This window comes from Carlito syrichta, unplaced genomic scaffold (assembly GCF_000164805.1).
Source record: "Carlito syrichta isolate Samal-C Ts95f unplaced genomic scaffold, Tarsius_syrichta-2.0.1 Scaffold310108, whole genome shotgun sequence".
In the NCBI taxonomy this organism is placed as follows: Eukaryota; Metazoa; Chordata; class Mammalia; order Primates; family Tarsiidae; genus Carlito; species Carlito syrichta.
In genome coordinates, this window is record NW_007254204.1 from 76,227 (window position 1) to 104,002 (window position 27,776).

Here is a 27,776-nt window from a genome sequence, read left to right on the forward strand (position 1 = left end):
AGGCTGAGGCCAGTGGATTGCCTGAGCCCGCGGGTTCGAGACCCACCTGGGCAACTTGGTAAGACTCATCTCTACAATAAATAAAAAATTATTGCCTGAGCCTGCAGGTTCGAGACCCTCCTGGGCAACTGGGTGAGACCTCATCTCTACAATAAATCAAAAATCAGCCGGGCGTGGTAGCGCATGCTGGTAATTCCAGCTACTCGAAGGCTGAGACGGAAGGACCGCCGGAGCCCAGCAGGTCGAGGCTGCGGTGACCGGGAGCAGCTACTGCACTCCAGTCTGGGTGACACAGTGAGACTCCAACTCAAAAAAAATAAAAAATAAAAATAAAAGATCAAAGTCTCAGCAATGTCTTACAATCTGAAAGTGCCAGTTCCTAAACTTTCTTACTCCTTCATAGTTTCTTCAAAGATTTCATTTACTCTTGCTTTTAAATGCAAATAGACCTGACATTTGAATTTTTAATGGAAAAATCTCTTTTTACTTTAGAAAAGTTTATCTAAAACAAAATTTGTCCTCTCCAAAATAAAGTTTCCCAGTAAGTTGTATGCATACATCTCCCAACACGTTCTCTCTCTTTTTTTTTTTTTTCTGTTGTCAGAGCCTCACTGCTGCCCAGGCTTGAGTGCAGTGGCATGCTTACAGCCACCACAGCCTCTACCTGCTGGACTCAGGCAGTCATTCCACCTCAGCCTTCCAAGTAGCTGGAACTACAGGTGTGTGCCACCACATCTGGCTAATTTTTTAATTAATTGTAGAGATCTTGACAAGTTGCCCAGGTTGGTCTCAAACTCCCAGGCTCAGGTAATCCACTTGTCTCCTCCTCCCAAAGTGCTGGAATTGCAGGCATGAGCTACCATACCCAGCCTATTTCTCATTTCTTGACTTACATTTCTGTTCTTATGTTGCTAAGTGTCACTAATACTATCATGTGGACTCTTTAACTGGTGTTCAAAGTTAAAAGCCCAGCAAGCTGAGATCATTAAGACTAAAGGGCCAGGTGTGGTGGTTCACGCATTTGTTTTCAGTGCTTTGGGAGGCTGAGATGGGAGGATTGCTTGAGTCCAGGAGTTCAAGACCAGCCTGGACAACATAGAAAGACCTCGACTTTAAAAAAAAACAACAACACTTTTTAAAATTAGCCAAGATAATATGTGCCTGTAGTCCCAGCTGCTGGGGTAGCTGAGGCAGGGGAATTGCTTAAGCCCAGGAGTTTGAGGCTGCAGTGAGCTATAATCACACCACTGCACTCCAGCTTGAGTGGCAGAGTGAGATTCCAACTCTAAAAATAAAAAGTTAAAAAAAAAAAAACTAGAGGAAATGTCATCTGACTTGGTCTGCTTCTCCTTAGTCTCATGTCTTTCCATCTGGAGTAGATGGAGTAAGCATGGGGAACTAGGCCACGGCCATCTGAGTGTGGGAATACATCTGATTAAAGGCTCTTGAGTTGTCTGTTGTGGCTCATTATCCAGACCAGACCACTCTGCCCTTCTGTTCACATTTTCTCATGAAATGGGTGGGGCTTGTGCAACAGCATGGTCTCCTTTGACCCTAAGGATGCCAGATAAAGGTGAGACCAAGACTTGAGGGAACTACTAGTTGGTTTAAGGTATAACAAGAAGAAGAACAGTTTCTGTTTATTGACTCCTTCTATGTACCAGGCTTTGGACCAAATTCCAGGCGCATTTTTTAAAGCCTAATCCTCCCCACAGCACTGAGTGGTAGTATGGCTTTTTTGACAGATGAGGAAATATATCTATGTTAAAAAGCTCACCCACATTCACACAAACAGTAGGAGCTGGAGCAAGGATTCAAACCCAAGCCTGTCTGATTTGAAAGCCTTGCTCTGGAACTGTTGTATACTGCAAGTGATCTTTGGTTAGGGGTAGGTGGTAGGTGTGTGCAGATATTTGCACTTCTAAAATAGAAAAAAGCATTTTGGCATACGTCCATAGTTTTGACCATGATAGGATCTTGATGTGGACCAGAGCCTTACATTTTGTGTTACAGAAAGGGAAGTGAAAGTCAAAAGATGGGACAAGGATTGGAAAGCTGACCTGAGTCTGGCATAGATCACTATCCTGGTGCATAATATGTGATGCATCATTTAACCTCTGAATTCTTGATTTGTTTCTGTACACTGAAGTTTCAATTATCCATGTTAATGGAGAGAAGCCAGGCATGAATAACACTAAAGAACCAGCAATCTAAGGAGCATTTCAGTAACAGTTCTGCCATTTGTATGTGACTTGTTGAGGGTAGATTTATTTTCCTTAAGCTGTTTCATTTGTCATCCCAGAATGGTAATGGATTGGCCTGTCCCATGAGCACAGATCAAAGTGGATTATCTATAAGGGAAGATTAGACAGTTAATTCTAAAGGAAAAGCTGTTAAATTCATTTAGGAGCATAGCCTCAGACATTCAGACATGCTGACACCTTTTCTTTTTTTTTTCATCTGAATTCATTTAGAACATATGCTGTCAGGAGGATAAGAGATGCCTTCAGAGAAAATAAAAATGTAAAGGATCCTGTAGAAATTCAAGCCCTAGTGAATAAAGCCAAAAGAGACCTTGAAATAATCCGTCGACAGGTAAGAAGTTTCAGTGACATGCTGTTTTTCATTAAGAGCTTTAATCTTTGACATATTCGCCTTGATTAGACAGCACTACTCTTGGTGTTTGTGATTTACAGAGCAGCATCATGAAACTCTGTTCCTTTTACTGATACAGACATTGAAAGATGAACTCTCATATTTTCAAATTCAAGGAGAACCTAAAAGAAAATATCAGCATTCCAGAATTTCCAGGGATTGCATCCTTCTGGGAAACTGAATTCTCATAGTAAGGATTGATGCTTTAAGTATGAGAAACTTCAATATGACATTTTTTTAAATCAAAATACACATTTTGAAGTATAAATATATCTTTATCTTAGTATTTTTAGTCATAAATTAAATAAATAGAACATCGGCCTTTGCTTGAAGACACCATCATAGGTGATTAACCTGAATTATGTTGCCATGTGGGAGATATATCTGCAGGTGCAGATGGTGTAAAGCACAGCTGCTTGGTGCTGACCCCCATAAAGGACCCTGGTAGGTGTTTTGTTTCATCTTGTAGAAGTGCCAGAGATCACTTCTCTGATTTGTGCTCGCCTTTCTCTTTCTCATGATGTGAGGGGGGCATGTGCAGTTATGTGGTCTCCTGGGTGGTCTGCTATGTCCATGGACTGTGAGAGTAATTAGAGGTTCAAGGGCTAACATAACCTTCTGTTGATTGGTTTTCTTGCTCTCTAGGAAATTTCCCTTTTCACTGTTTTTCTTTGCTTTAGCAGCAGTCACACCATAAGCTCCATTTCTGCTTCCATTAGTTTTTCTCTTACTTGCAATAAATTTGCTTATGAAGTGTGGAGGAGAAATCCCCTTACCATTGTTCTAAGTTAGACAGTGGTGCTTTGGAATGGGCTCTTTGAGCACCATCAGGAGATGCCAACTTGGCCAACCTTACATAAGACTACAGTCTTTCCCTGACCCTTCTTCATACTTGACTCTAAAAAGAATTTTTAATAGAAACAATATTAAAAACTGTTGTTTGCATTTTATGTCAAGATGAAAAGTCCCATTATGTCGCCTACTTAATGGAGCAATTCCTTCTAGAATAACATTTTAGATTCTAATAACCATCTTTGAGTTATACAGTCATCTAGCAAAAGAATAACTTTGCCACATTTGGACAGACATAGGAAGTGAACTTTAACTAGAGCCATGAAGACATAATAGGCTAGTCAGAAAAAGAAACTACATTTGATCTACACATTTGCTTATACTTCAAGAGTAGCATTTATATTAATCAACATTTTGGAAACTCTAGAATGATGGCATTTTCCAGTCACCAGGTGTTAAATTTTGTGGAATCCTTTAGCAGTGGAACGTAGAAGAACAAGCAGCCTGAGTCCTTCTTTGCATAAACTCAGAAAAATTCCAGTCTTTGGCATGTTCTCCACGTAGAGGTTGGCAGCATCTCCAAAACAGGCAGGTTTCATCTTTAGTGTAATGCTATTCAGAGTATAAACTGCTTAGCAAAGGGGCCTGTAAATAATCTGTGCCACTGCCTTCTATTGTGTCTAATTGTCTTTGTCACTTCTTGGTTTGAAATGCTAGAACTATCCTTTCAAAAAACAAGACTAGACAGGTCTTCACCCAACATCCCCAGCAAGTCCACGCTCAAGACAGATTCATTGGAGTGTGCCAGCCAAGGGTGCCTCCCCAGGATAGCACTGCATCTTCCTGATAAGGCATACACACTATCTACTTTCAACATGATCTTATAGAACAGCATGTGGTCCCCTCCTCAGAAAGGCTCTGACAAAAATAAAAGTATTCTCCTCCTATTGGAGAACTATTGAGCCAATTAGACATTAACAGCTGGGAAGTTTCTGCTCACTTTCCTTTCGCGTCTAGACTTGTTGAATCCACATGCAGTTTCTACTGGAGTTAGAATATGAGACATGGTAGACCTCAAGCTGCCTCGCTACAAGCTAATATAAGCTGACTTTGGACTAAAGACCTAAAATGAGGCGGAAAGTCTGTATTCTTTCACACCATACTTTGCGCTGTTGCATAGCCTTCTAACTTGCCCCACTATGTTGTAGTCTCTTCCCCTACCCCTGTAGGGGGTATTCTCCATACACCACCACCACAGTGATCTTTTCCAAAAGAAATAATCAGATCAGGCCACTCCCCTGCTCAGCACCCTCCAGGAGCTTCATAGCACCCTGACAGTAAAATCTAAAATCCTTCTGATGTCCTCAGAGGCCCCTCAGTTGCTCTCACCTTCCTCACACTATTTTGATAGCCTTCTTACTGCCCTGGGTGCACACCCAGCTTGTTCTTATCTCAAAGATTGTGCATGCTCTGCCTAGAAGAGGTCCTCCCCAGACTTTCCTCAGCTCTCTTCCCCTTTCCACCCAAGCTTGTGCTCAGATTTCACCTTGCACTCCATCTTAAAACAACCACCCTTCCCTTGTGCTGCCTTAGTTTTTGTTACAGCACTTATCAGTACCTAAAGTAACATTACTCCTGCCTTGTCTGTTTTCCCTCTCCTTCAAGACAGCAGGGGCCATGAGGACAGGATCTCCTGTTACAGTCACCTCAGCCTTGTGGGCAAGAGCATGAACTCTGGGCCCAGCCTACCTATGTTCAAATCCTAATTCAACCTACTAACTACATGACCCTGAGCAAGATACTTAACTCTTAGTGCCTGATGTAAACTGCAGTCAAAAGTAGGCCCTACTTCATGGGTTGTGGTAAGAATCAAGTAAGTTACTGTATGCAGGACCCCGGGGATAGTGCTGGCACATAGTAAGCATCATACAAATGCTTATTGTTATTATTATTCACTGGATCTAGAACAGCCCCATGTAGAGGTGACTTGTAATATGCATTCATTTAGTCAATGAATTACATTGTAATAATAAACTGGTCAGAGGCAAATGACATTTAAGTGCTCTGACTTGGACTCAATAAACATCCTCAGGAAAGAAACGTGAATTTATAGACAATGATCTAACTATCTCATAAGTGAACCCTGTATTTTTGGATATATTTTTTCAGTATGAATGGAAAATTTTTCAGCCCCCTGCTGCATTTTAAGAAAGCAGGGCAATAAAAAGGGTTGTGTAGCTTTATAGCTTGGCCTGTATACGACACTGATTTTTTTAGTCCATTCAATATATAGTTCCTCTACAGCTATAAAAGATCTCTTCTTACAAGAATTTAAACTAATTTATTTCCTCCCTGCTTTTTCTAGAAGTTCTAGTAAATCCACAAGTCTGGGGCAATAGCATTCCTGCAGTTGGCATTACTATAGAAGCACTGCCTCTCATTTGGTTGAAGACTGCCCACTAATTTTGCTTGATTTCTCCAGGGTTGACAAGATTCCACTTCCTTTCTAAAAGAAGTCTATCTCACCTCTGCATCTTTCATATACAACAGTAGTTTTTTAGTATATTTCCATGTACAGAAGAGCTCACAAAGAAGGCAGTAGTAATGCTGTTTATAGAAAACTTTTGCAAGAGTTTAATTTGGTTATTTTCATTATGGCAGTCATCTTTCTCCCCTTAGTCCCCATAACTGCTCACTCTGAAATTCCTTGAAGAGCTATTTTTGATGCTGAAGCACCTAAAGTGAAAGCAGGTATTACCAGCTCTGGCACAGAAATCACATTGGTCTAATAGGCAAGAAGAAAAGTTCTAAGCTAGCACAGACAGTCATTTACCTCATAATCTTGGGCAAGTTGCTTATTTGCCTAATTTTCCACATTTGGTAAAAGACAGTTTTACTGATGATGTTGGTAGCAATGATGATGTATGCTTGTTGTCAGTGTTACTTCCTTGCACCCTCTCTATGCCCCCACACTGTACCAAGCAGTAATATACTGCTTGTAAAATACTGTTTGTAATATACTGTTTCAGTTTCTCCTGACAGTAGCTGTATGAGACACTATTATCCTCATTTTTAGGTGAGGAAATTCAGACCCAGCATGCTGGACTAATTGTCCTGAGGACACACAGGAGAATGGTGGGCCCACATATATTTTCATGTGTTAGCCTGTTCTCAGAAAAGGTATCAAACTGCAGGTGGCCTTTCTCTTGACAGAAGGCAAACAAGACATTCAAGGTGAAAGAAAGCAGCAAGATGCCTTTCTCCCTTTTCTAATTGTTCACTTAGAGCTCTTATTAGAAGGTAACAGCCTACCCTCTGTAGACTCATGAATACTTTGATCTCTAGAAGCCAGACTCCTTTATCATTTCAAAAAAAAAAAAAACAAAAACTCATTCTCTCTCTGCCTTCAAAAGGAAAAAAAATACAAAAACCACACTCTGAAAATGTTAAAGTTCAATCACCTTATTTAAGAAGTGTTTGCTCAGAATTTCCCCACAGTTCTGAAGGCTCCAGCTCCATTTGTGCTTTTTCTGATAAGCTATCACTGAAGTACCCTTAAGTGGAAACTTTTTGATGCTTCACTTCTTGGCTTGTCCTTTCAAGTAATCAAAGTTGACTCCAGTCATGCCTGTGCAGAAGATCTTCTCACAAGATGACAAAGAAACAATGTCACATCTTTTAGGAAGGGCAATCAAAGGAGCTCTCCTTTGTTTGTGTTAATTTGTGTTTCTGTACTATATCCTTTCAGGTAGCAGGGAGGAAATGATCCCTGTGCCCACTGTGTATATGAGGACATGTACTCATTTCCTGAGCCCTTGATATATAGTTGTCTTTTCTTTTCAGAGTGGGTAGATTTTACCTGTGTATATATGAAGGATACGTTCATTGATGCTGTTGGGAGGATTTCTCCTGTTTATAGAACAATCTAAAGAACTGTTTGGGTTTGGTTTTTGGTATTTGGTTTTCTCCTGAGACATAAAGGAGTGGTGGGTAAGAGAAGAGGCTTTGAGCAAAATACACCTAAATTTAAATCCTAATACCACATATTCAGTAACTCTCTATCCTTGGTCTTGATATTTAATCTCCCTAAAACCATGATCATTATTCAGTTTTTCTACTACAGGTAAAGGAATACCATTGTAAAGTTAGTTTTGCTTTTGGATTTGATGTATTTTATTAAATACCAGAGACAAGTGATGTATCAGAAGTTCTATATTGTCCCCAATCTGGAAATTAAGGCTGCCATTTCATGGATTGGTCAGTTATAAATACTAAAAAGACTCTAAAAATTCTCTAAGATGTGGTACCATAATAAATCTTAGTTTTATTAAACAATGAACGCTAGTATAGAATTAAATCAGTATTTTAAATATTTGCCATTTTCCAAACATTTCCACCTTATACAACCTAAGAAGCACATCTCTTCTCCCTACTCATCTCACCTCCTCAATGGAGTGAACATAGCACCAACCCAGAAGCCATAAGGATTCCCCCTTCAAAGTTTGTCACAAATTAGTGATAGCATCACCAATAAGTCCACAACCCTTGGGCCTCGCCTATAAAAAGTAAGGAATTGAACACATTGGTTTCCAAGATCCCTTATGGTACAAGAATTTTTTCATGAATTGACTATATTTAACAACTTAAGTTTAACTGTCTTGTTGAGACTGGACTTGGGTTACTTTCAATATGCTATTCCACAGAGTAAGCCATGCCATAGGAGCCTAAGTACTCACTGATCACTGACCCAACAAGCCAGGAGACCTGGGTTCTGCTCTCGCCCCCTATGGGCTAGCAACCAGCCCCCCAATGCCAGCTTCCTCCTATAAGTAAAGAGAAAGTTGCACTGTAGATTTCTAAGGACCCTTTAATGCCTGACATTATCTGTTTCTGAACTAAATGATAATGATTGTTAAGTCCCAGAAACATCCTGGGAATGTTGGATTTTGACCAAGGTTGAGCTATGTTATTGACCCTTTCTGTTGATTGAACTGACTTTATTTATTTATTTTTATTTATTTATTTTTATTTTTATTTTTTTTTTGAGTTGGAGTCTCACTCTGTCGCCCAGACTTGAGTGCAGTGGCTGTTCCTGGCCACCGCAGCCTCGACCTGCTGGGCTCCGGTGATCCTTCTGCCTCAGCCTTCCAAGTAGCTGGAATTACAGGCATGCGCTACCACGCCCGGCTGATCTGAACTGACTTTAAAAAGAAAACTTGACTGCCCAGATCTCACAGCTCATGTGTTTTGGTGGGCATGGGCGAGTAACTAGGTGACGTAATGCTGTTATGTAATGTTGGTTCTTCACAGTTGGCCTCACAGCAGCAGGCCTATTTGTGAACAGCCTTTGGCTACACTTTGTGAAAGTAGTGATGGCATCACCAGGAAGGCCATGACCCCCATGTTACACTGATCATGGTGACTTCTGGGGAGCTACAAACTGTATTGTTGTATGAATTGTTGTATGAAAAGGAAGCTGTGCTTTCCGACAGGTGATAGGTTGTAGATACATTTACTAATGAGATTTCCTTCCCTGGGACTCAACAGAGCATCTGAGATTAAATAAAGTGGGAAGAGGGGGACTGGTAGAAACAGCAAAAATAAATTTTCTTCTTGCTTTGAACCAGATTCTATCTTAGCAGAGACAAACTTAGTGTTTTGGGTTTTTTTTAAGGAACTTTCAGTTATTATTTAAAGTTCTCAGTTGTTTGTGTAGCTGTTCATGTTTTTCATAATATTAAAGTATTTTTCTTGCTGGAAATAATTTTTGAAACTCAGCCCTTTTTTCTCTCCCAGGTAGTTTAGGGAAACATTAGGAAAATGTCTTGCTCCTGTTCCTGTCCCATGACAGTCATGCTTTATGCCCAGTCTTTGCAGTATTCCAGTTGCTTCGTGACCATGCATCCCTCTTCATCCAGACTGCAGGATCTTCAAGGTCTGGGTCTTCCATGTCCATGGGACCTAGCACAATACAAGGCACACAGCACACACCCAGTGAACTCCGTTCTGCATTCACTATCTCCCCTAGGGTGGTCTTCAGTGCCCTTCCTGCCCCTTTCTTTCCAGTAAAACCCTGTTGACCAATAAAGCATTTCATTGTGACTTTGCACTATAGCATTTATCACATCATTTTGAAATGGCATTTTAATAAGTCATCCTTTCCTTTCCTTAGCCTGTGAGCTTCCAGAAAGACAAGGTTGCTTTCTTGTTTATCCTGGGGGTGACCATGGTACTCCCAGTGCCTCATAATTGTTGTGTGAGTAAGCACTCCATTAATGCTTAATAAAGGCAAGCTAGCTTGGTAGGTCTTCTGGAGCACAAAAAGAATTCAACTGACATGCAGAGGACCAGAAGGACTCTTGCCTTGTGCACCAATCAGTAATTTTGTGAATCCAAAGTGAGATAATATATACTAGCACCCTCTGAAAACAGCAAAGCTGCTGACCAGTGCATAGTGGTATCTTTCAATAACCAACATTCACATTAAAAATCCTCCTTTGAGCCTGGCTTGGTGGCTCAGCCTGTAATCCTGTGCCTTTGGGAGGCTGAGGTGAGTGGATGGCCTGAGCCCGCGGGTTCGAGACACGCCTGGGCAGCAAGACCTCATCTCTACAATAAATCAAAAAATCAGCCGGGCGTGGTAGTGCATGCCTGTAATTCTGCCTACTTGGAAGGCTGAGGCGGAAGGATCGCTGGAGCCCAGCAGGTCGAGGCTGCGGTAGCCGAGAGTGATCACTGCACTCCAGTCTGGGCGACAGAGTGAGACTCCAACTCCAAAAAAAAAATCCTCCTTTGGTTGAGGAAGTGTCCCTCTCCCTTTCCAGAAGAGAAGCTCTGAACATCTTCTAAACCCTTGGAATCGGCTGCAAAGAAGTGGTGATGAGATGAATTTCAACAGGGTGAAAGGAGACTGTCGAACTCTGTCTCTTTGTATTTTCTCTTGTGTTCCATAGTGCACAAAAGGCACAGGACTAGGGAATCAGGCAGGAGTGGCTCTGAGTCCTGGTTGTCACGCCTTGGCTTGATGAATTTAGGCAAATGACTTTCTCTGGGATTCATTTTCCTGTTCTGTAAAATAGGCATACTTAACTGCTCTTGAAAGGGACGAGAAAGACTGAATGACAATGTGTTTGTGAAGCATGCAGTGTGCTTGGCCCGCACTAAGTGTGCAGTAAATGAGAGTTGCAGCTTCACCCATGCTTCAAGTTGTTTTTTCCATATTACTTTTATAAAAACTCAAGTGCTAAAATAAATCCCAACAGAGATGCTCCCAGTTTGGTCTGAGACCGTAAGTGTGCGGGAAGGGAGCAGCTGTCATCCTTTCTCATCGGTTTTGCTCTCCAGTTGCATCCTGAGACACCAGAGGCCATGCCTGTCTGCAGGCTCCCAGCATACGGTGCTTGTTGTAATGGAAGTCTGACTTTCCCAGATGCTTCTCAGTGCTTGAGGTGGAGCTGTGAAGACTAAATTCCAAGTGACAGTTTCAGTATGAAATATTTATCACATGCTGATAAAAGTGTATCCACTGAATTGAATTGGGAGGGCCATGGGAAATTTCAGTCCACATAATCTTCTATATTTTAAATGTTCCCGTCATACTGCAGACTGCTAGACAGTGAAGTAAAAGAAAGGCTGCAGGAAAATAATCATCACATGTAGGGCAAGTTAGTGTTTTGGAGTGCCTTAATTTTAATTAAAGATATTCTTAAATTCAGAAGACAGGGAGACAGATCCAAGAGCTGTTAATAGGCTTAGCACATAGCTGTTCCAACAGCAAACTACTTTGTAGAGGTAGGAAGACTTGACTCCACAGTAATCTTCTCCTCTAACTCATATATACAGAATGATGCCTGATCAACAAGATATATCTTAGCAGAACTTGGATGAAATGTTTCTTAGATTTCTGTCATACTCAGAGAGTCTCTATGCATAAGCATCATGATATCCCCTAGAAGAGTTGCCAAAGTACAGAGGGGGCAAGTGAGGTAGGAAGCTAATGGTCTGTATTTGAGGAACTTATTTAACTTTAAAGGACCGGATTATGCATACTTTAATTTCTTCGTAGTAGCTGTGTGTCATTCACTATATTCATGGAATAACCTTTATGAGAAAAGCAAAAAGCTTACCTAACAAAATTTTAGTCATACCATGGAACAATAATCAGAACCTCAACTAATTATAATACCTCTCTCTTTAGAGGCAATAGGCAACCCTTACATACATGCAACTTATGGAAGTCTATTCATATTTTCCTGGGGAGTTGGGGAGAAATAAGGGAGAGGGTGACCAAAAGGTACCTTGGAAAGGCCTTTTGGAGCAGATGGTTCTTGCTTAGAGGTCTGAACAAAAGGCACTTTTCTGAGTTAGACTGCATGATCCTTCCAGTGTCCACATCATTTTTTGGCAGCCTGCTGGAATGGAATATAAAGTTCATATTTCTCCTGTTTGTACAAGAAGTGGTTGGAAGTTGGGAGATCAGACTACCCATAGTAGATGGAACATTGAAGGCAAGTCCAGGAGCCACATACTGCACAAGGCTCCTCTAGCCACTCAGCTCACAACTCTGGAGATGCATGGAATACAGTCTCTGTAAACACACAGATCCTTAACATAGTGTAATTGGCTCACCTCTACTTGTGGAAGAATTCTAATCATGCACATTCAGACATGCTTGAAAATACAGGCAGGTCACATGCAGCAGTTTTTTTGCTAGGATGCCTTGTTTACATAAATTCATTATGCAAATGTACCAAGAAAATATAATTAGAGGTTGATTAAGCACATGCAAAAACACATTCTAGTAATGGTTATTCACTGATGATGGAGGCCGAAGGGGTTAACTTTTCACTGAACTGCTACTATATGCCAGTGGTGCAGACATAGACCATTTCATCTACAGTGACCCTGCAGGGGTTTCCTCATCTGTAAAATGAGGAAACTGAGACTCAGAAAAGCTAAGAAAAGAGCTCAGAGAGGTTAAGAAGTTTAAGGCTTCACTGCCAGTAAAGGTCAAAGCCAGAATTTGAGGTCTCCATCACCATAATCATGCTGTCTCCCAGTAGGATCCTTTAATTACATTTTAACAATGAATTTTATACAAATGAAAGTTTTATAGCCTTGGCTAAGTCCTTTCAACTGGGAGCCAGTGACTTGCTCGAAGTAAAAGAATGCATCCTTGGGAAAGGCACCCACAGCCCTGTGACTTGCCTGCCCTGTCTCTGTGCCTTGGGTCTTCCAGAGCCCACAGAGAGAAACGAGGTGCATCCACTCCAAGCCCTCACAATTCTCAGCGTGTCACTTCTAGTGGGTTCAGGAAAATAGATTATTCTCTCGGGAGCAGCAAACAGATTAGCTAAGGAGGTGAGCCAGCAGGCCAGCACTAGAGCTGAGCAGAAGACTGAGAAGAGGATTAGGCTAACAGGTAAAATAACTCACTCAAAGAAAAGGAAGGGAGTTTGTGGCATAAGCAAGGCAACCCTTTTATCCCCCAGTTGATAGCAATTTGAAGCTTGGTATGTTTCCAGGCCATTTTAGGGATATAAAGTTTTTGGCTAACCAGGGAAGGGTATACATACCTGCCTATGCACTTGTGCCCCGAGGACCTTGGAGGCAAGTGCCAAGGTTTCTCTAGCAGTTTGTTCCCCATCCTTAATGGCAAAAGGACACTAAATGAAGGTCAGTGCAGTCTATATCAAATACCTATGTTACATCCATTCCACTCCTCAGATACTTCGAATCCTACATGAGTGGAGTTTTCCATTATCTAAAACACTTCGTAGTGGTTGGAGAGAAAAACCATAACCAATCAACCATGACGCATTTCTCCCAAGAAAAGAAATAAAAATTAGTCTTAATTTTAAAATTTTTGTTCCGCCGGGCTCAGTGGCTCAGCCTGTAATCCCGCGCCTTTGGGAGGCTGAGGTGAGTGGATTGCCTGAGCCCATGGGTTCGAGACCCGCCTAGGCAGCGAGACCTCATCTCTACAATAAATCAAAAAATCAGCCGGGCGTGGTAGCGCATGTCTGTAATTCCAGCTACTTGGAAGACTGAGGCGGAAGGATCGCGGGAGCCCAGCAGGTCGAGGCTGCGGTAGCTGGGAGCGGCCACTGCACTCCAGTCTGGGTGACAGAGTGAGACTCTAACTCAAAAAAATAAAAAAATAAAATAAAATGTTTGTTCCTATATGTTACAGTACACTTGAATTTAGCTTAACTTTCTCTTTTACCCAATATTATTGGATGAATCAAAGACTATTCGGTCTTTAATGGGATCTTCAAAGTCAGGACTTTTCGCCTTATGCTGGTGGTTCTCAGCCTTGACTGAACATTAGACCTGTCTAGGCTGCCTTTACAAATCCCAATGACCAGGCCTCTCTAGACCAACTGAATTTGAATCTCTGGAGAGGAGATTGAGGCACCAGTATTTCTAAAGCATCTGAGGTGATTATAGTACACAGCCACAGTTAAGAACCAGTAGTTTACACTAGGGAGGGACCCAGATCAGGTCTGCTCAACCTGTCAGCCCTGCACAAAGTGTACATTCTCCAAAGCCAGTCTCTGGGCAGGTTGTCTCTGGTTTTTGTGATGACTACCCATATCTCTGGATCTCTCTAAATTAAACCTTTGTTCTGATTATTATTTTTATTCTATTGTACTTTTTTTTTTTTTGAGTTGGAATCTCTCTCTGTTGCCCAGACTGGAGTGCAATGACCGCTCCCAGCCACCGCAGCCTCGACCCACTGGGCTCTGGCGATCCTTCTGCCTCAGCCTTCCGAGTAGCCGGAATTACAGGCACGTGCTACCATGCCCAGCTGATTTTTTGATTTTATTGTAGAGATGAGGTCTCGCCAAGTTGCCTAGGCGGGTCTCGAACCCGCGGGCTCAGGCAATCCACTCACCTCAGCCTCCCAAAGCACGGGATTACAGCCTGAGCCACCGAGTGTACTTTTTTTTAACAGTTTCAGACACTTTTCAAGTTCTCTTATAAGCTAAACAATGAAACTCTTATTGCAACTGAAAATTTCATGTGCTTACCTAGGGTAGACTACATACTCCTGATGGTGCTCTTTGGGGTTCAACCTGGTGCTGCAAGAAAGTATTCTTAACCACCAAGTAGAATAACAGGGCTTAGTGCTGAAAGAATAGCAGAAACAGGTCCTCAAGAATGAAGTCCTCATCTGAGGGAGAAACTATTTAACATTCTTTGAGGGGTATTTATAGTGCAGCTGAGGGTTTTCTACTCATACAAATTGTAGATCATCCTTCCAGCCCGGCTTTTCATATAAACCATTGCAATTCGAATATCTAGTGTCCTATACCTTAATAGCAGGCATTTTCCTACACAAGATTCCAGATGCAGGTGAAATTATTAAGGGTGTCTCACACATTTTCCTCCTTTCAGGGGGAGTATGTGAGAAGAAAAAAGGATTAATGTAGTTATATCCCAAGAAAGATACTTGTAAAATTTGTTCAGTTTTTCAAGATTGTTGTTATTGAGTATGCTCTTATACTTGAGTCTGTTTTGAACTATCTGCAGCCCTCAGCTGTATGTCTTGTTCTCAGTATCAACTTTCTGGGCACCTTGGGAGCAGTAAGGATACCTGTTGAAGAGTAACAGGGCAATGGCTTTTGGGAGCTAGCCCAGTGGCAGGTGCTAATGCACTGAGCTAAATGTCCTAGCATCAAAAGGAACTAGACAGCAGGGCTTAAATTGGGGTAGGTTAGCCAGACCAGTGCACCAAACTTTTTTCAAGCAGGTGTCTGGAAATTTTCTAGTCTTACTTTTCTCAACTCAGGCCCACTGATGAAAATAATCTAAAAATTTCAGGATGGGAGTGATTGTTCTTTTATACAATGTTGTATAGATTTTATAAGAGTATGCATTTTGCAACTTGCTAGCAAATGTTATAAATAACAGCTTTATTGAGCTATAATTCACATACTACAAAATTCACTCATATAAAATGTACAAGTGTGTGGTTTTTAATATATTCAAACTTGTGTAACCATCACCACAATTAATGATAGAACATTTCATCACCCTCAAAAAGAAACCCTACACCATTTCCTCCCAACCCACTCCCCCTAGCACTAGGGCAACCATTAGTCTACTTTTGCTCTCTGTGGATTTGCCTATTCTGAACATTTTATATGAATGAAATTTACATTCATTACTGGCTTCTTTCATTTAGCATAACGTTTGGCAAGTTTCATTCATTTTGTATTATGTGTCAGTACCTTCCTTTTTAATGCCAAATAATACTCCATTATGGATTATACTACTCCAGTATGGATGTACTACATTTTATTTATCAGTTGACAAACATTTGGGTCATTTCCACTTGTTTTTTTATTTTTTATTTTAAAGATGTTAGGTACAATTCAGGATTAGGTATACAAATGTTCATTGTTCAGTTACCCTTGTTGATGAGGTGTGCACTCCAATGACAGTTTCCCACAACTACCAATCCCTTTCTTATAGTATTACGATAATTGTTCAAGGTCCACTTATGAGTGAGAACATGTGATATCAATTCTTTGTTTCTGTGATAGATCACTCAGTATTATAGACTCTAAGTCCATCCAAGTTGCTGTGAAGTTCATAATTTTGTCCCTCTTCATGGCTGTGTAATATTTCATCACATATATGCACCACATTTTTTTAATCCAGTCCTCTTTCGATAGGCAGCATGGTTGGTTCCATGTTTTTGCTATTGTGAACAACGCAGCAGTAAGCAAGTGTGTGCAGATATCTTTTTTATAGAATGATTTTAATTCCTCTGGGCATATTCCCAGTAGGGGGATTGCAGGGTAATGTGGAAGGTCGATTTTTAGATCTTTTAGGAATGATCAGACTTTTCCATAGAGGTTATACTAATTTAAACTCCCACCAACAGTGTAGGAGTATCCCCCCCCATCCTCTCCAGCATCTGTTGTTTTCTGTGTTATTTATGATGGCCGTCTTGACTGGAGTTAGATGGTTTCTCAGTGTGGTTTTAATTTGCATTTCTTTGATACTAGTGAGGCTGAGCATTTTTTCATGTATCTGTTGGCTGCTCATATGTCTTCTTTTGAGAAATGTCTATTCATTTCGGCACGTTTGAGTTTCTTGTAGATCTTGGATATTAGGCCTTTATCAGATATACAGTTGGTAAATATTTTTCCCTATTGTCTCAGGCTGTCTTTTCCCATTCCCGGGCTGTCTCTCACTCTCTTGATGGTTTCTTTGGCTTTGCAGAAACTTGTCAGTTTGATGAAGTCCCACTTGTCTATCTGTCTCTTATGACATGGACACTTGGGGTTTTGATCAGGAATTGGTTGCCAATTCCAATTTCCATAAGGGTGTCTCCTGCATTTTCTAAGGTTCTTATAGTTTGAGGTTTTACATTTAGGTCTTTGCTCCATTTAGAGTTCATTTTTGTGTATGGTGATAGGTAGGGGTCTTGTTTTAATATTCTGCATATGGTCAGCCAGTTTTCCCAGCACCATTCACTGAATAGGTTCTTCTCTCCCCAGTTGGTGGTGGTGGAGGCTTTGAGAAGAAAAGTTGGTTGAGAAATTGAGGTTTTGCTTCTGGAATCTCTGTCCTGTTCCCTTGGTCTATATGCCTGTTCTTGTACCAATACCAGGCTATTTTGATTATTGTAGCTTTATAATAAAGTTTAAAGTCTGGGACTGTGATACCTCCCACTTTGTTGCGTTTTTTTTGTTTTGTTTTTGTTTTTGCTAACCGTGGTCATTTATGTTTTCATATGAATTCCAGTATTGTCATTTCCAGGTCTGAGAAGAATGCTGCTAGTAATTTAATGGGTATTGTGTTAAATCTGTACATTGCCTTAGGTAGAATGGACATCTTAACAATGTTGATTCTTCCAATCCATGAGCATGGAATATTTTTCCATTTGTTTATGTGATCTTTGCTTCTTTTAGCAGTGTTTTGTAGTTTTTGTTGTAAAGGTGTTTCACTTCTCTGGTTAGGAAGATGCCAAGGTATTTCTTTTTTTTTTTCTTCTTCTTCTTCTCTTTTTTTGTGTCTATTGTGAATAGGATTGTGCTTTCTATTTGGGTTTCCATTTGTTTATTGTTGGTGTATAGGAATATGACTGTCTTTTGCTTGCTTATTTATTTATTTAGAAAGCAGGATTTATTGAGAGGACAGAACAGCTCCCATAGTGGTAGAGGACCTGAAGGAGTTGCCGAGCACAATTATTTTATACCCTGAGACTTTGCCAAAGTCCTCCTTGCCAAAGTGGAAGGAAGTTTTTGGCAGATTCTCTTGGGTTTTTGAGGTATAGAATCATGTTGTCTGCAAAGAGGGATAACTTGACTTCCTCTTTTCCTATTTAGATACCGCTGATTTCTTCTCTTGTCTGATTGTTCCAACTAGAATTTCCAGTACTATTTTGAACAGGAGACATGAGTATAGGCATCATTGTCTTGTTCTGGCTTTCTTTTTTTTTTTTTTTTTTTTTTGAGTTGGAGTCTCACTCTGTCGCCCAGACTGAAGTGCAGTGGCTGCTCCCGGCCACCGCAGCCTCGAACTGCTGGGCTCCGGCGATCCTTCCGCCTCAGACTTCCAAGTAGCCGGAATTACAGGCATGCACTACCTCGCCCGGCTGATGTTTTGATTTATTGTAGAGATGAGGTCTCACTGCCCAGGCGGGTCTCAAACCCGCGGGCTCAGGCAATCCACTCACCTCAGCCTCTCAAAGGCACAGGATTACAGGCTGAGCCACCGAGCCCGGCTTGTTCTGGCTTTCAAGGAAAGTGGTTTCAATTTCTGTCTGTCTAGCAGTATGTTGACTATGGGTTTCTCATACATGGTTCTCACTGTTTTGAGGTATGTTCCATCTATGCCGAGATGTTTAACGGTTTTTAACAAGAAGGGGTGCTGGATTTTGTTGAAAGCTTTTTCCATATAATGATATAATCATGTGGTTTTTATCTTTACATCTGTTGATGTATTTAATTACCCTTATGGTCTTATGGATGTTGAACCAGCCCTGCATCCCAAGGATGAAGCCTGCTTGGTCATGATGAATGATTTTTGAGATTTATTGTTGGATCAGGTTTGCCAGAATCTTGTTGAGAATTTTAGCATCTATGTTCATCAAGGATATTGGCCTGTAATGTTCTTTCTTTGTTGGATCTTCTCCCTGTTTGGGTATCAATGTGATGTTAGCTTCATAAAATGATTTGGGGAGAGTTTCATCTGTCTCTATTGCCTGGAATACTTTCAGTAGGATTGGTATCAACTCTTCCTTGTATGTTTTGTAGAATTCTGCTGGAAAGCCATCTGGTTCAGGGCTTTTTTTTTTTGTAGGTAGTTTTCTTATGATATAGTCAATTTCCTGGGTTGTTATTGATCTATTGAGGGTCTTGATTTCTTTTTTCACTGTGGCAAGGTTGTGTGATGTCAGAAAGTCCTCCATGTCATTTAAGTTTTCAAGTTTGTTTCCATATAAGTGTACATAGTAATATCTGATAACTTTTTGTATTTCTTCGAGGTCAGTTGTGACTTGATCTTTTGCATTTCTGATTGTGCTTATTTGTACTTTTTCTCTCTTTTTCTTCGTCTAACTAGGGGGTCCATCAATCTTGTTTATCCTTTCAAAGAACCAACTTTTTGTTTTATTGATTTTGTTTGTATTATATTTTCTGAGTTTTTTTGGCAGGGGCATTTGTTTGTTTGTTAAATTGGAGTCTCACTCTTTTGCCCAGGCTGGAGTACAGTGGCATTCTCACAGCCACCCCAGCGTCAACCTTCTGGGCTCAGGTGATCCTTCTGCCTCAGCCTTCCAAGTAGCCAGAACTACAGGTGCGTGCTACCATGCCTGACTAATTTTTTTATTTATTGTAAAGATGAGGTCTCACCAAGTTGCCCAGGCTGTTCTTGAACCCATGGGCTCAGGCAGTCCCCTCACTTCGGCCTCCCAAAATGCTGGGATTACAGGCTTGAGCCACTGTGCCCAGCATATATTTTTGTTTTCTATGTCCTGAATTTGGGCTTTTATTTTGGTGATCTGGATTTTTCTGCTAAGTTTAGGGTTTTGGTGGTCTTGGTTTTCCAGCTTTCTTAGGTGATTTGTTAGCCTATTAACTTGTGATCTTTCCATTTTTATGTGTATCCATAGAGATATGAATTCCCTTCTTAGTACTGCTTTCATGGCAACCCAGAGATTTTGATAAGATGTTTTTTCATTTTCATTTGTTTCCAGGAATCATTTAATTTCTGTTTTGATTTCCTTGTTAACCCAGGAATTGTTTAGCATCATTCTGTTTAGTGACCATGTCTTTGTGGGTTTTGGGGAAACTCTGTTGGTGTTGATATTTATTTTTATTCCACTGTGTTCTGAGAAGGTACATGGCAGTATTTCAGTCTTATGGAATTTATTTATGCCTGATTTATGACAAGGATATGGTTGATCTTAGAGTACGTTTCATGTGGTGATAAGTAGAATGAATATTCCATGGTTGTTGGGTGGAGTGTTCTGTAGGTATCAGGTAAGTCCATTTGGTCAAGCGTCACATTGAGGTTCCAGATCTTCCTGTTGACTTTTTTTTTTTTGTCTTGATGATCTGTCTAAAGTTGTTAGTGTAGTATTTAGGTCCCCAGCTATGATAGTGTTAGAGTCAATATCTTTTTTTTAGTTTACCTAGAAGCTGCTTTATGAAAGTTAGTGCTCCTGTGTTGGGTACATATATGCTTAGGATGGATATTTATTGTTGATGGATTGAACCTTTTATCATTATGTAGTGACCTTCTCTATCTTTTTTAATTTTTGATAGCTTAAGGGGTAATTTGTTCTTTAAGTGTTTCTTGTAGAACTGGTCTAAAGGTGGTATAAACTCAGGAATTCAATGTCTGGGAAGATTTTAATTCTCCGTTTCTGATGAAACTTAGTTTAGCTGGTAAGGGTAATTATTGGTTGAAATTGTTTATCTTTGAGAACTTTGAAGAGTGGCCTTTAATCTCTCCTAGCCTGAAGTGTTTCTGTAGATAAGATTCCTCCTATTCTAATTGGTTTCCCTGGTAGGTAGTCTGACCTTTCTCTCTTGCTGCCTTTAGGATTTTTTCTTTTATACCTACTTTGTGTAAGCGAACTTCTATGTGTCTAGGAGTTGTTCTTCTCATTTGTTGTCTTGCAGGGGTTCTCTGAATCTCTTATGTTTGAATGGTCATATCACTGATAAGATGAGGGAAGTTTTCTTGGATAATTTCATAGAATGTTCCAGGGTGGTCTCTGTCTCTCTGTCTGCCTCAGGGATTCCAATTAGTCTTAGGTTCGGCCTTATGATATAATCTCTCATCTCTTGGAGGTTTTGCTCTGTCTTTTTAAGCTTCTGTTCTATGTTTTAACAGTTTGGGTTAGTTTCATATTTTGGTCCTCAAGCTCTGAGATTCTTTCTTCTGCTTTCTGGTTAATTCTGCTTTCCATGCTTATCAGTTTGTTATTTATTTCATTCATTGTCTTTATTGCTGTTATCTCTCTTATCAACTTCCTCATTCTTTCCTCTTGTCTCTTCTCATTTCTATTCATTCTGTCTATTAATATCTTGATATGAGGGTTTGTGGTTTGAGACCATTCTGTTGACTCTTGTTTGGGTTCCAAAGTCTGTATTCTCTGTGGTTGTCCTCTGAGGGGTCTGTGTGAGATCCACATTCTTCCTTTGGTTTTTCTTCATTTGTATAGGTTTCCCTCCCCCTTTTTTTACCTCTCCTTTAATTCTGTTGTTCAGTGATGGGGTGGGATAGCTTCTGTTTGTTCAATTTCCTGTTCCTCCGTATGTAGCTCCTCTGACTTTGTTCAATTCTGAAGCTGGATGGAGGATGGGAAGCTGTGCTTTTTGCAGTTTTGAGATTTAATTATGGGGGGAGCTGTGATTCAAAAGCTATCTGCAGATCCTAGTAACTACTGACAGGTGTGTGGACCCACAGTAACCCACTTCCCACTCCCTTAGAATCTGTCCATGTAGTAGAGGTGTATGTTTGCCCTCTGAAAGCAAAATGAGATAAGAAAAAGGAAAAGAATGAAATAAAGGAGGAAGACAAAAAGAAGACAGAGAGAAGAAGAGGGAAAACAGGTGTACCAACCAGCAAATAAACAGAGAAACAAAGACAGAAAGAACAAAACAGAAAATCATACAAACAAGCCCCCCCCGTTGATGTAACTCCCTCAAAAATATCCATACACAAACAGAAAATCTAAAAAAAATAATAATAATAACAAACAAAACAAGTATGAAAACATAAACAAAAACAGAAAGAGGGAAGAAAAAAAAACTAAAGCTAAAACAAAGAAATAAACAAGAAAAAAAAATTCGCTCTATGCCTATTTCTGTAGCACCAGGTTGCTTTCTGCTGCTGCTACCGCATTAAGAAATGCCTCCGGGCCAGGTTTAGTAGCTTAACCTGTAATCCCAGCACTTTAGGAGACCGAGGCGAGTGAATTGCCTGAGCCTGTGGACTTGAGATCAGCCCAGGCAGCATGGTGAGACCTCATCTCTACATAAATTTTATAAAGTTAGCTGGACGTGGTAGCACGCACCTGTAGTTCTGGCTACTTGGAGGACTGAGGCAGAAGGATGGCAGGAGCCCAGCAGGTTAACACTTGGGTGGTTGTGAGCATGCCACTGCTCTCCAGCCTGGGCAGTGGAGTAAGGCTGCAACTCAAAAAAAATAGCGTCTCCACCATCTCCGCCTCTCCCCTTCATTCTCAGCACAGGCTGATAGGGTTGCTCTCAGCGTAGGTCAGATGTGGGAGGTGGATAGATCAGATTCTGACTCACCTGACTTGCTGCTGCTGCTGCTGTCAAGTCTCCCACTCACATCTGACATGTCAGTGCCTGTTCTAGCATGGGAGAGATGCATCCTTCTCTCTAAGTTCAATGAGGGAATAGCCTTTGGATCCCATGTTGGAGGCTGGACAGAGCTGATGGAGCATTGCAGGTCTCTGCCCGGTCCTAGGACAGAGAAGATGGTGCCTGTCAGCATCTAGTCACCAGTGGCAGGGTTCTGTTTCAGATTTCCACGTCCTGCTTTCTCCACACTTCCTGCTGCTCATGCCCAGTCTGCCGCCACAGGTGACGATGTGGGTCAGGTGCCAGGTGGTGAGGAGCAGCTGTGCTGTGCTGCCTCCTCTCAGGAGAGCCCCAAGAACAGCAGATGATCCTGCATGCCGGGGGCTCTGATCTTAGGGCACTGGTGGGTTGCAATCACCTCTGGAGGAGAGCCCTGGGTGCATGAACCCAAGTCTCTCCTCAGACTAACTTTTACTCACCCATCAGCACACCCCCACTCATGCAGAGAGTCTTTATGGACACTCGCTTTTGCAGATACTCTCACACTCTGATCTGTTCCATCGCCATCTTGCCTCTACACCCTCTACGTTTTTGCTTATGAATGATACTACTATGAACATTCATTTATGAATTTTTGTGTGACCATATGTTTTCATTTATCTTTGGTATATGCCTAGACGTGGAATTGCTGGATCATATGGTGAATCTATACTCTTTTAGGAACTGCCAGACTGTTTTCCAAAACAACTGTACTATTGTATATTAGCACCATCAGTGTATGAGGGTTCTAATTTTGCCACATTCTTGTAAACTCTTTTTATTATCCTCTAAATGATTATTATGATTATAGCCAGCTTAGTGGAATGAAGTGGCATACAATATACATTTTGTTTACAAAAGCAACTAGATTTAGATGAAAAGGCTAACAAACTTTGACTTTGTTAACCTTGAAGGTAGGTTAATATTTCGGGGGAGAGAGGGAGATGAACCTTAAACTAGTCATTCTCTGTATCTAAACTCTGTTATCTGTGGATTGAGATCCAGTTTAACCCTTTGCTGATTTTATAGTGCTTATAATAAGTAGATTTGAGTTGGCAGTGTGATTTGGGTAGGCAGGGGCTAAATCAGATAATGTGGATCTCTAAATATGAATCCTCTCTCTTACTGTCCACATGACCCTCCCTGAACTTTGATGAAGGAGAATGACCTTCCCAGATGGACAAGGGTAATGTGCCTTTCTTTCATAGTGTCACATAGAGTTCATTCACACAGTAGATGTTGGTTGGTTTTTTTTTAATTCAGCTTATTCTCTACATAAATGCAACTACTGTCATAAATGGATAGACTTCCTTATGGCTAAACCAGTTAGACTCTTGTTATCCTGGTTCTTCTTGACAGGACCAGTTGTCGCTTATCATACCTCCTTTTTGAAACTTCATCTTTTGTCTTCTCTTTTCATGCAAAATGCTAGCCTCTATGTTCAGTAGATATTTGTTTGCACTTGGGTGTTTTGTCAGCACTTGAAACCTATTATGTCCAAAACTGAATTACCTTCCCTGTCTCTTAAACTAATTTTCTTTCCTAATTTTTCAATACCTTCATTTTCTCAGGAACCTAGGCTTAAATCCTCCCTCTTTCCTGCACATAGGTATTGGATACTTGGTTATGTTTTCCATTTAAAATAAATCCAAGACTATATTCAGATCCTCCAAAATCTAAAGTACCAGCAAATATTAAAATCTATGTTAAGAGATTACCCTTTTTTCTTGAGTTTCTGCTTTGGCATATACTTTACACGAATTTACTCAGGTGTAACCCGCTCAAGCACTTGCCTCCTTTTACTGACTCAGCGTGTTATATGCATTGAATCATCTCCAGTGTGTTCCTTGCTGACCTTATCATGAGTCACCAGTAAACATTGTGTGTTTTTTCTGAAAGATTTGGCTTGAAGTTCTGGTAGATATTCCTGTTAACTAGATGCTCATCTGTCTAAATGATCCCACTTTTAATGAAAGCACCCTTTTGTTTCCCAGCAGCCTGATTTCTCTCTGTATTTATAGTGGTTAGAAATGTATTGATGGACATTACTCTCTAACTGCTTGTGTCTAATCACTTTGGGAGGTTCATCAATCTCGTGCTTTTTTTAATTGACATCAATAATGTGTTTGCATTTATCAATATTTCCTAATTGCCAAGTTATAACAGTGAAACTTCTATAATAAATCATGCCCACAGATAACTTCAGACATTAGAGCTTAACATTCCTGTCAATATTTTGATGTATTATAACTTGTCTTTATGAGGATGTTTTCCTATGAAAAAGGAGAAACTGTGCAGTAAGAGACAAAGAATTGAGTCATTGTCACTGTATTCAATTAAGTTAAAGAACCAAATCATTCCAATGGAAGTAGAAGAAAGCTATTTTGCAGGCCAGTACAATTTGTTCCCATAAAGTTCAGCGCCATCATCCAGATTAATGCAAATATGTCTCCCCTGAGAGTGATGTGCTGTACCTAGTTATCTCTGAGAGAAGAAATGAGAAGAAAGGAACCCTTTTGTGAGGAAGGCACTTGTGGCAACTTGCTTTTCCAAAGAATTGGAGTCAGACAGTGATTTTGTAAAGCTAAAATTCAAACTCACAGTTGTCTGAGTCCATGGTAGGACTCTCTTAGGGACAAACAACCAAACCCAAAGAAGGAGGTCCCGGTGTTGGAAGGCTTAACCCTGATCTGTTAAGCAGATGGAGGCTCTAGGGTGTTTGGTTTGGAGATGAATATGAAGGCTCCAGTATCTGCCCACCTGTACCTAAAAGGTCATCACACAAAGGAAAGAGATGTGTGTGTAGCAGATGGCAGAGGGTGGCCAGTGCACTGCTTTGTCATGGAGTTGGGAGCTGTATTGCCCTAGCAAACCTCAGCTCAGCCAACCACCAGCCAAAGGAGTCATTTACCTACTCTCTGTCCCAGTTTCCTCAGCTCTGAGGTAGGAGTGTGGCAGCACCTGACTTACAGGGTTGTTACGAGAATTCAGTAAGTTAATACATGAACAGTGCTTTTGATGGTGCTTGGTGCAGAGTAAGTGCATATAAGGACTTGTGGTTATAAAAGACAGACTTTCACTAGTGTGAAGAAATTGTTTGACAGAAATCGTTCAACATTTATACATTAATTCCGCAAATCCATATGTTTTAGACACTGTTCTAGACACTGGAGACATAGTAATAAATAAGACAGTTCTAATCGTGGCACTGCCCTCATGCAACTGACAGTCTATACTAGAAAAAAAGGAATCGGGAGAGTAACTGTTCAGAGCCTGAAGGAACCACTTCTGAGATTGTGACCCCTGCTCTCTATGTCTAAGCAGATGCTGACAAAAGTCCTTGTGGAGGGCCTTCATACTATGGGATTTTTATCATGTCCCTGACATCCCTCTGAAATGGAAGGTTACTTAAATTCAACCAGTGAGGACAACATCAATATGAACATTGCTTTACTTTACACCTCCCTGGCATCCTCCAGGTCTCCAAGGAAAAGGACTAAACTTGAGGAATACGAAGGGCAACCCGGTGAGCTGCAAGAGTGAAATATAGGACTTAGGCCGGTCTTGGTGACTCAGCCTATAATCCCAGCACTTTGAGAGATCAAGGCAAGTGGATTGCCTGAGCCCGTGGGATCAAGACCAGCCTGGGCAACTTGGTGAGACTTTGTCTCTAGAGTAAATCAAAAATATTAGCTAGGCGTGGTAGCGCGCTTGTAGTTCCAGCTACTTGGAAGGCTTAAGCGCAAGGATCCCTGGATGCCAGCAGGTCGATGCTAGCGTGGCCGTAAGCATGCCACGGCACTCCAGCCTGGGCGACGGAGTGAGACTCCAACTCAAAAAAAAAGAAATATAGGACTTCTGCTTATAATTTTCATTTCATCTTTTGAAATTTATGTTTTTGTATGTATTTTAATAAGCACAATTTAGCGGCATGGGACCATATGTGAATAAGTTGTAAATAAATATGTGTACATTAAAACTACATGCATAACAATTTTTTGCTAATGAACTGAACAATTTAAAAGGTTTAAAGTCTACCACCATAAGTTTCACCAAAATACAGGAAGATCACTTGAGGCCAGGAGTTCAAGATCAGCCTGGGCAACATAGCTAGACCTTCATCTTAAAAAAAAAAATTAAAATTAGCCAGGTATGGTATTACATACCTATAATTCCAGCTACTTGAGAGACTGAGATGAGAGGATCACTACAGACTGGGAGTTTAAGACTGCAGTGAACTGATTATTCGACTGCAGTCCAGCCTGGGCAACAGAGTGAGACCTTGTGTCTTAAAAAAAGGAAATATTTAGGATGGGCATCTGTCAGATGTTCACTTTTCAAGAGTAGAGTTGGGATATTTTATATCAATAACTGATTCCTGCAACTTCTCTTACAGTCCTCAATATGCAGTAAACACTTCCCCTCTCATGAAGGACATGTTTGTGCTCGGTAACCAAAGCATTAGTAACTATATGCTTATGGCAGTTTTTTTTTGTTTGTTTATAAAGATGTGGGGTACAATTCAGGATCAGGTATACAAACACTGATTATGCAGGTACCCTTATTGATAAGGTATGCCCCTCCTACCCCTAGCAGTTTCTCTCAACTGCCAATCCCACACACACCCCACCCCCACCCGGACAGTTTCCCACTACTGCCATTCCCTTTCTTACGGTATTATGGCAGTTTTGAAAATCCCACTTTGAGTTTGAATTTCCTTTGACCAAAATTACATCAGATCAAGACTATTTTAATTTATGTATAATTTGGAAAACATTTTAGAACCTTAGCATGGACAATCCAAAGCACTGATTTATTCTGTCCGAAAAGGTTTTACTATAATATGAAAGGAGATCATAGATTATGACTCTTGAGACTCTTACCTAAGAATATCCCCACAATGGGAATTGAAACCCTGGCATTTTTATCTTTCTTGTAACTGGTAATGGAACATACTGCCAGTGAATTCTCAGCCATCTTGAGGTCACTTAAGTAAATAGCTGTCCTTTCTTTCACCTCTCCATTAAAACATAGACATTTTAACTTACACAGCTTCTTTCTCGACAAATACTCATTTCTGGGCAGCTGAGACATGGCACAGAGATTTCTAACTGCACTATGTCCCAGGAAAGAATCTGTCACCCAAAACGCTGCCAAGGATGCCAGGAGAAGATTATCTGTTTAAGATACAGTTATATGCTGATTAACAATGGGATATGTTCTGAGAAATGCATCGTTAGGCGATTTTGTCATTGTGTGAACATTATAAAGTGTGTATGTGTCTGCCTGCATGTATATATTGGGGGTGGAATGATTCTAATTAACATTATTTAATTAAATTTTCAATATCAGAGCCTATTAGAACCATTATATTCAACTGATTCTTCATTAAAATAGTTCAGAACAGATATAATGATAAACAGGATACCAAATCAATTTTCTTCTGAATGGAATTTTTCCCAGAATTACAATGTTCTTAAATGCCTCTCC

General features: G+C 40.6%; 1 protein-coding gene across 1 annotated transcript in view; it reads left to right on the forward strand.

The window, feature by feature from the left end:
- LYRM4 (LYR motif containing 4) overlaps positions 1-27,776 on the forward strand; it is a 150,390-nt gene that overhangs the window by 34,916 nt on the left and 87,698 nt on the right. The window contains exon 2 of the mRNA XM_008068314.1: positions 2,475-2,595. Within this exon, the coding sequence (XP_008066505.1) occupies positions 2,475-2,595 (121 nt within the window). The remainder of the gene's footprint in view (positions 1-2,474; positions 2,596-27,776) is intronic.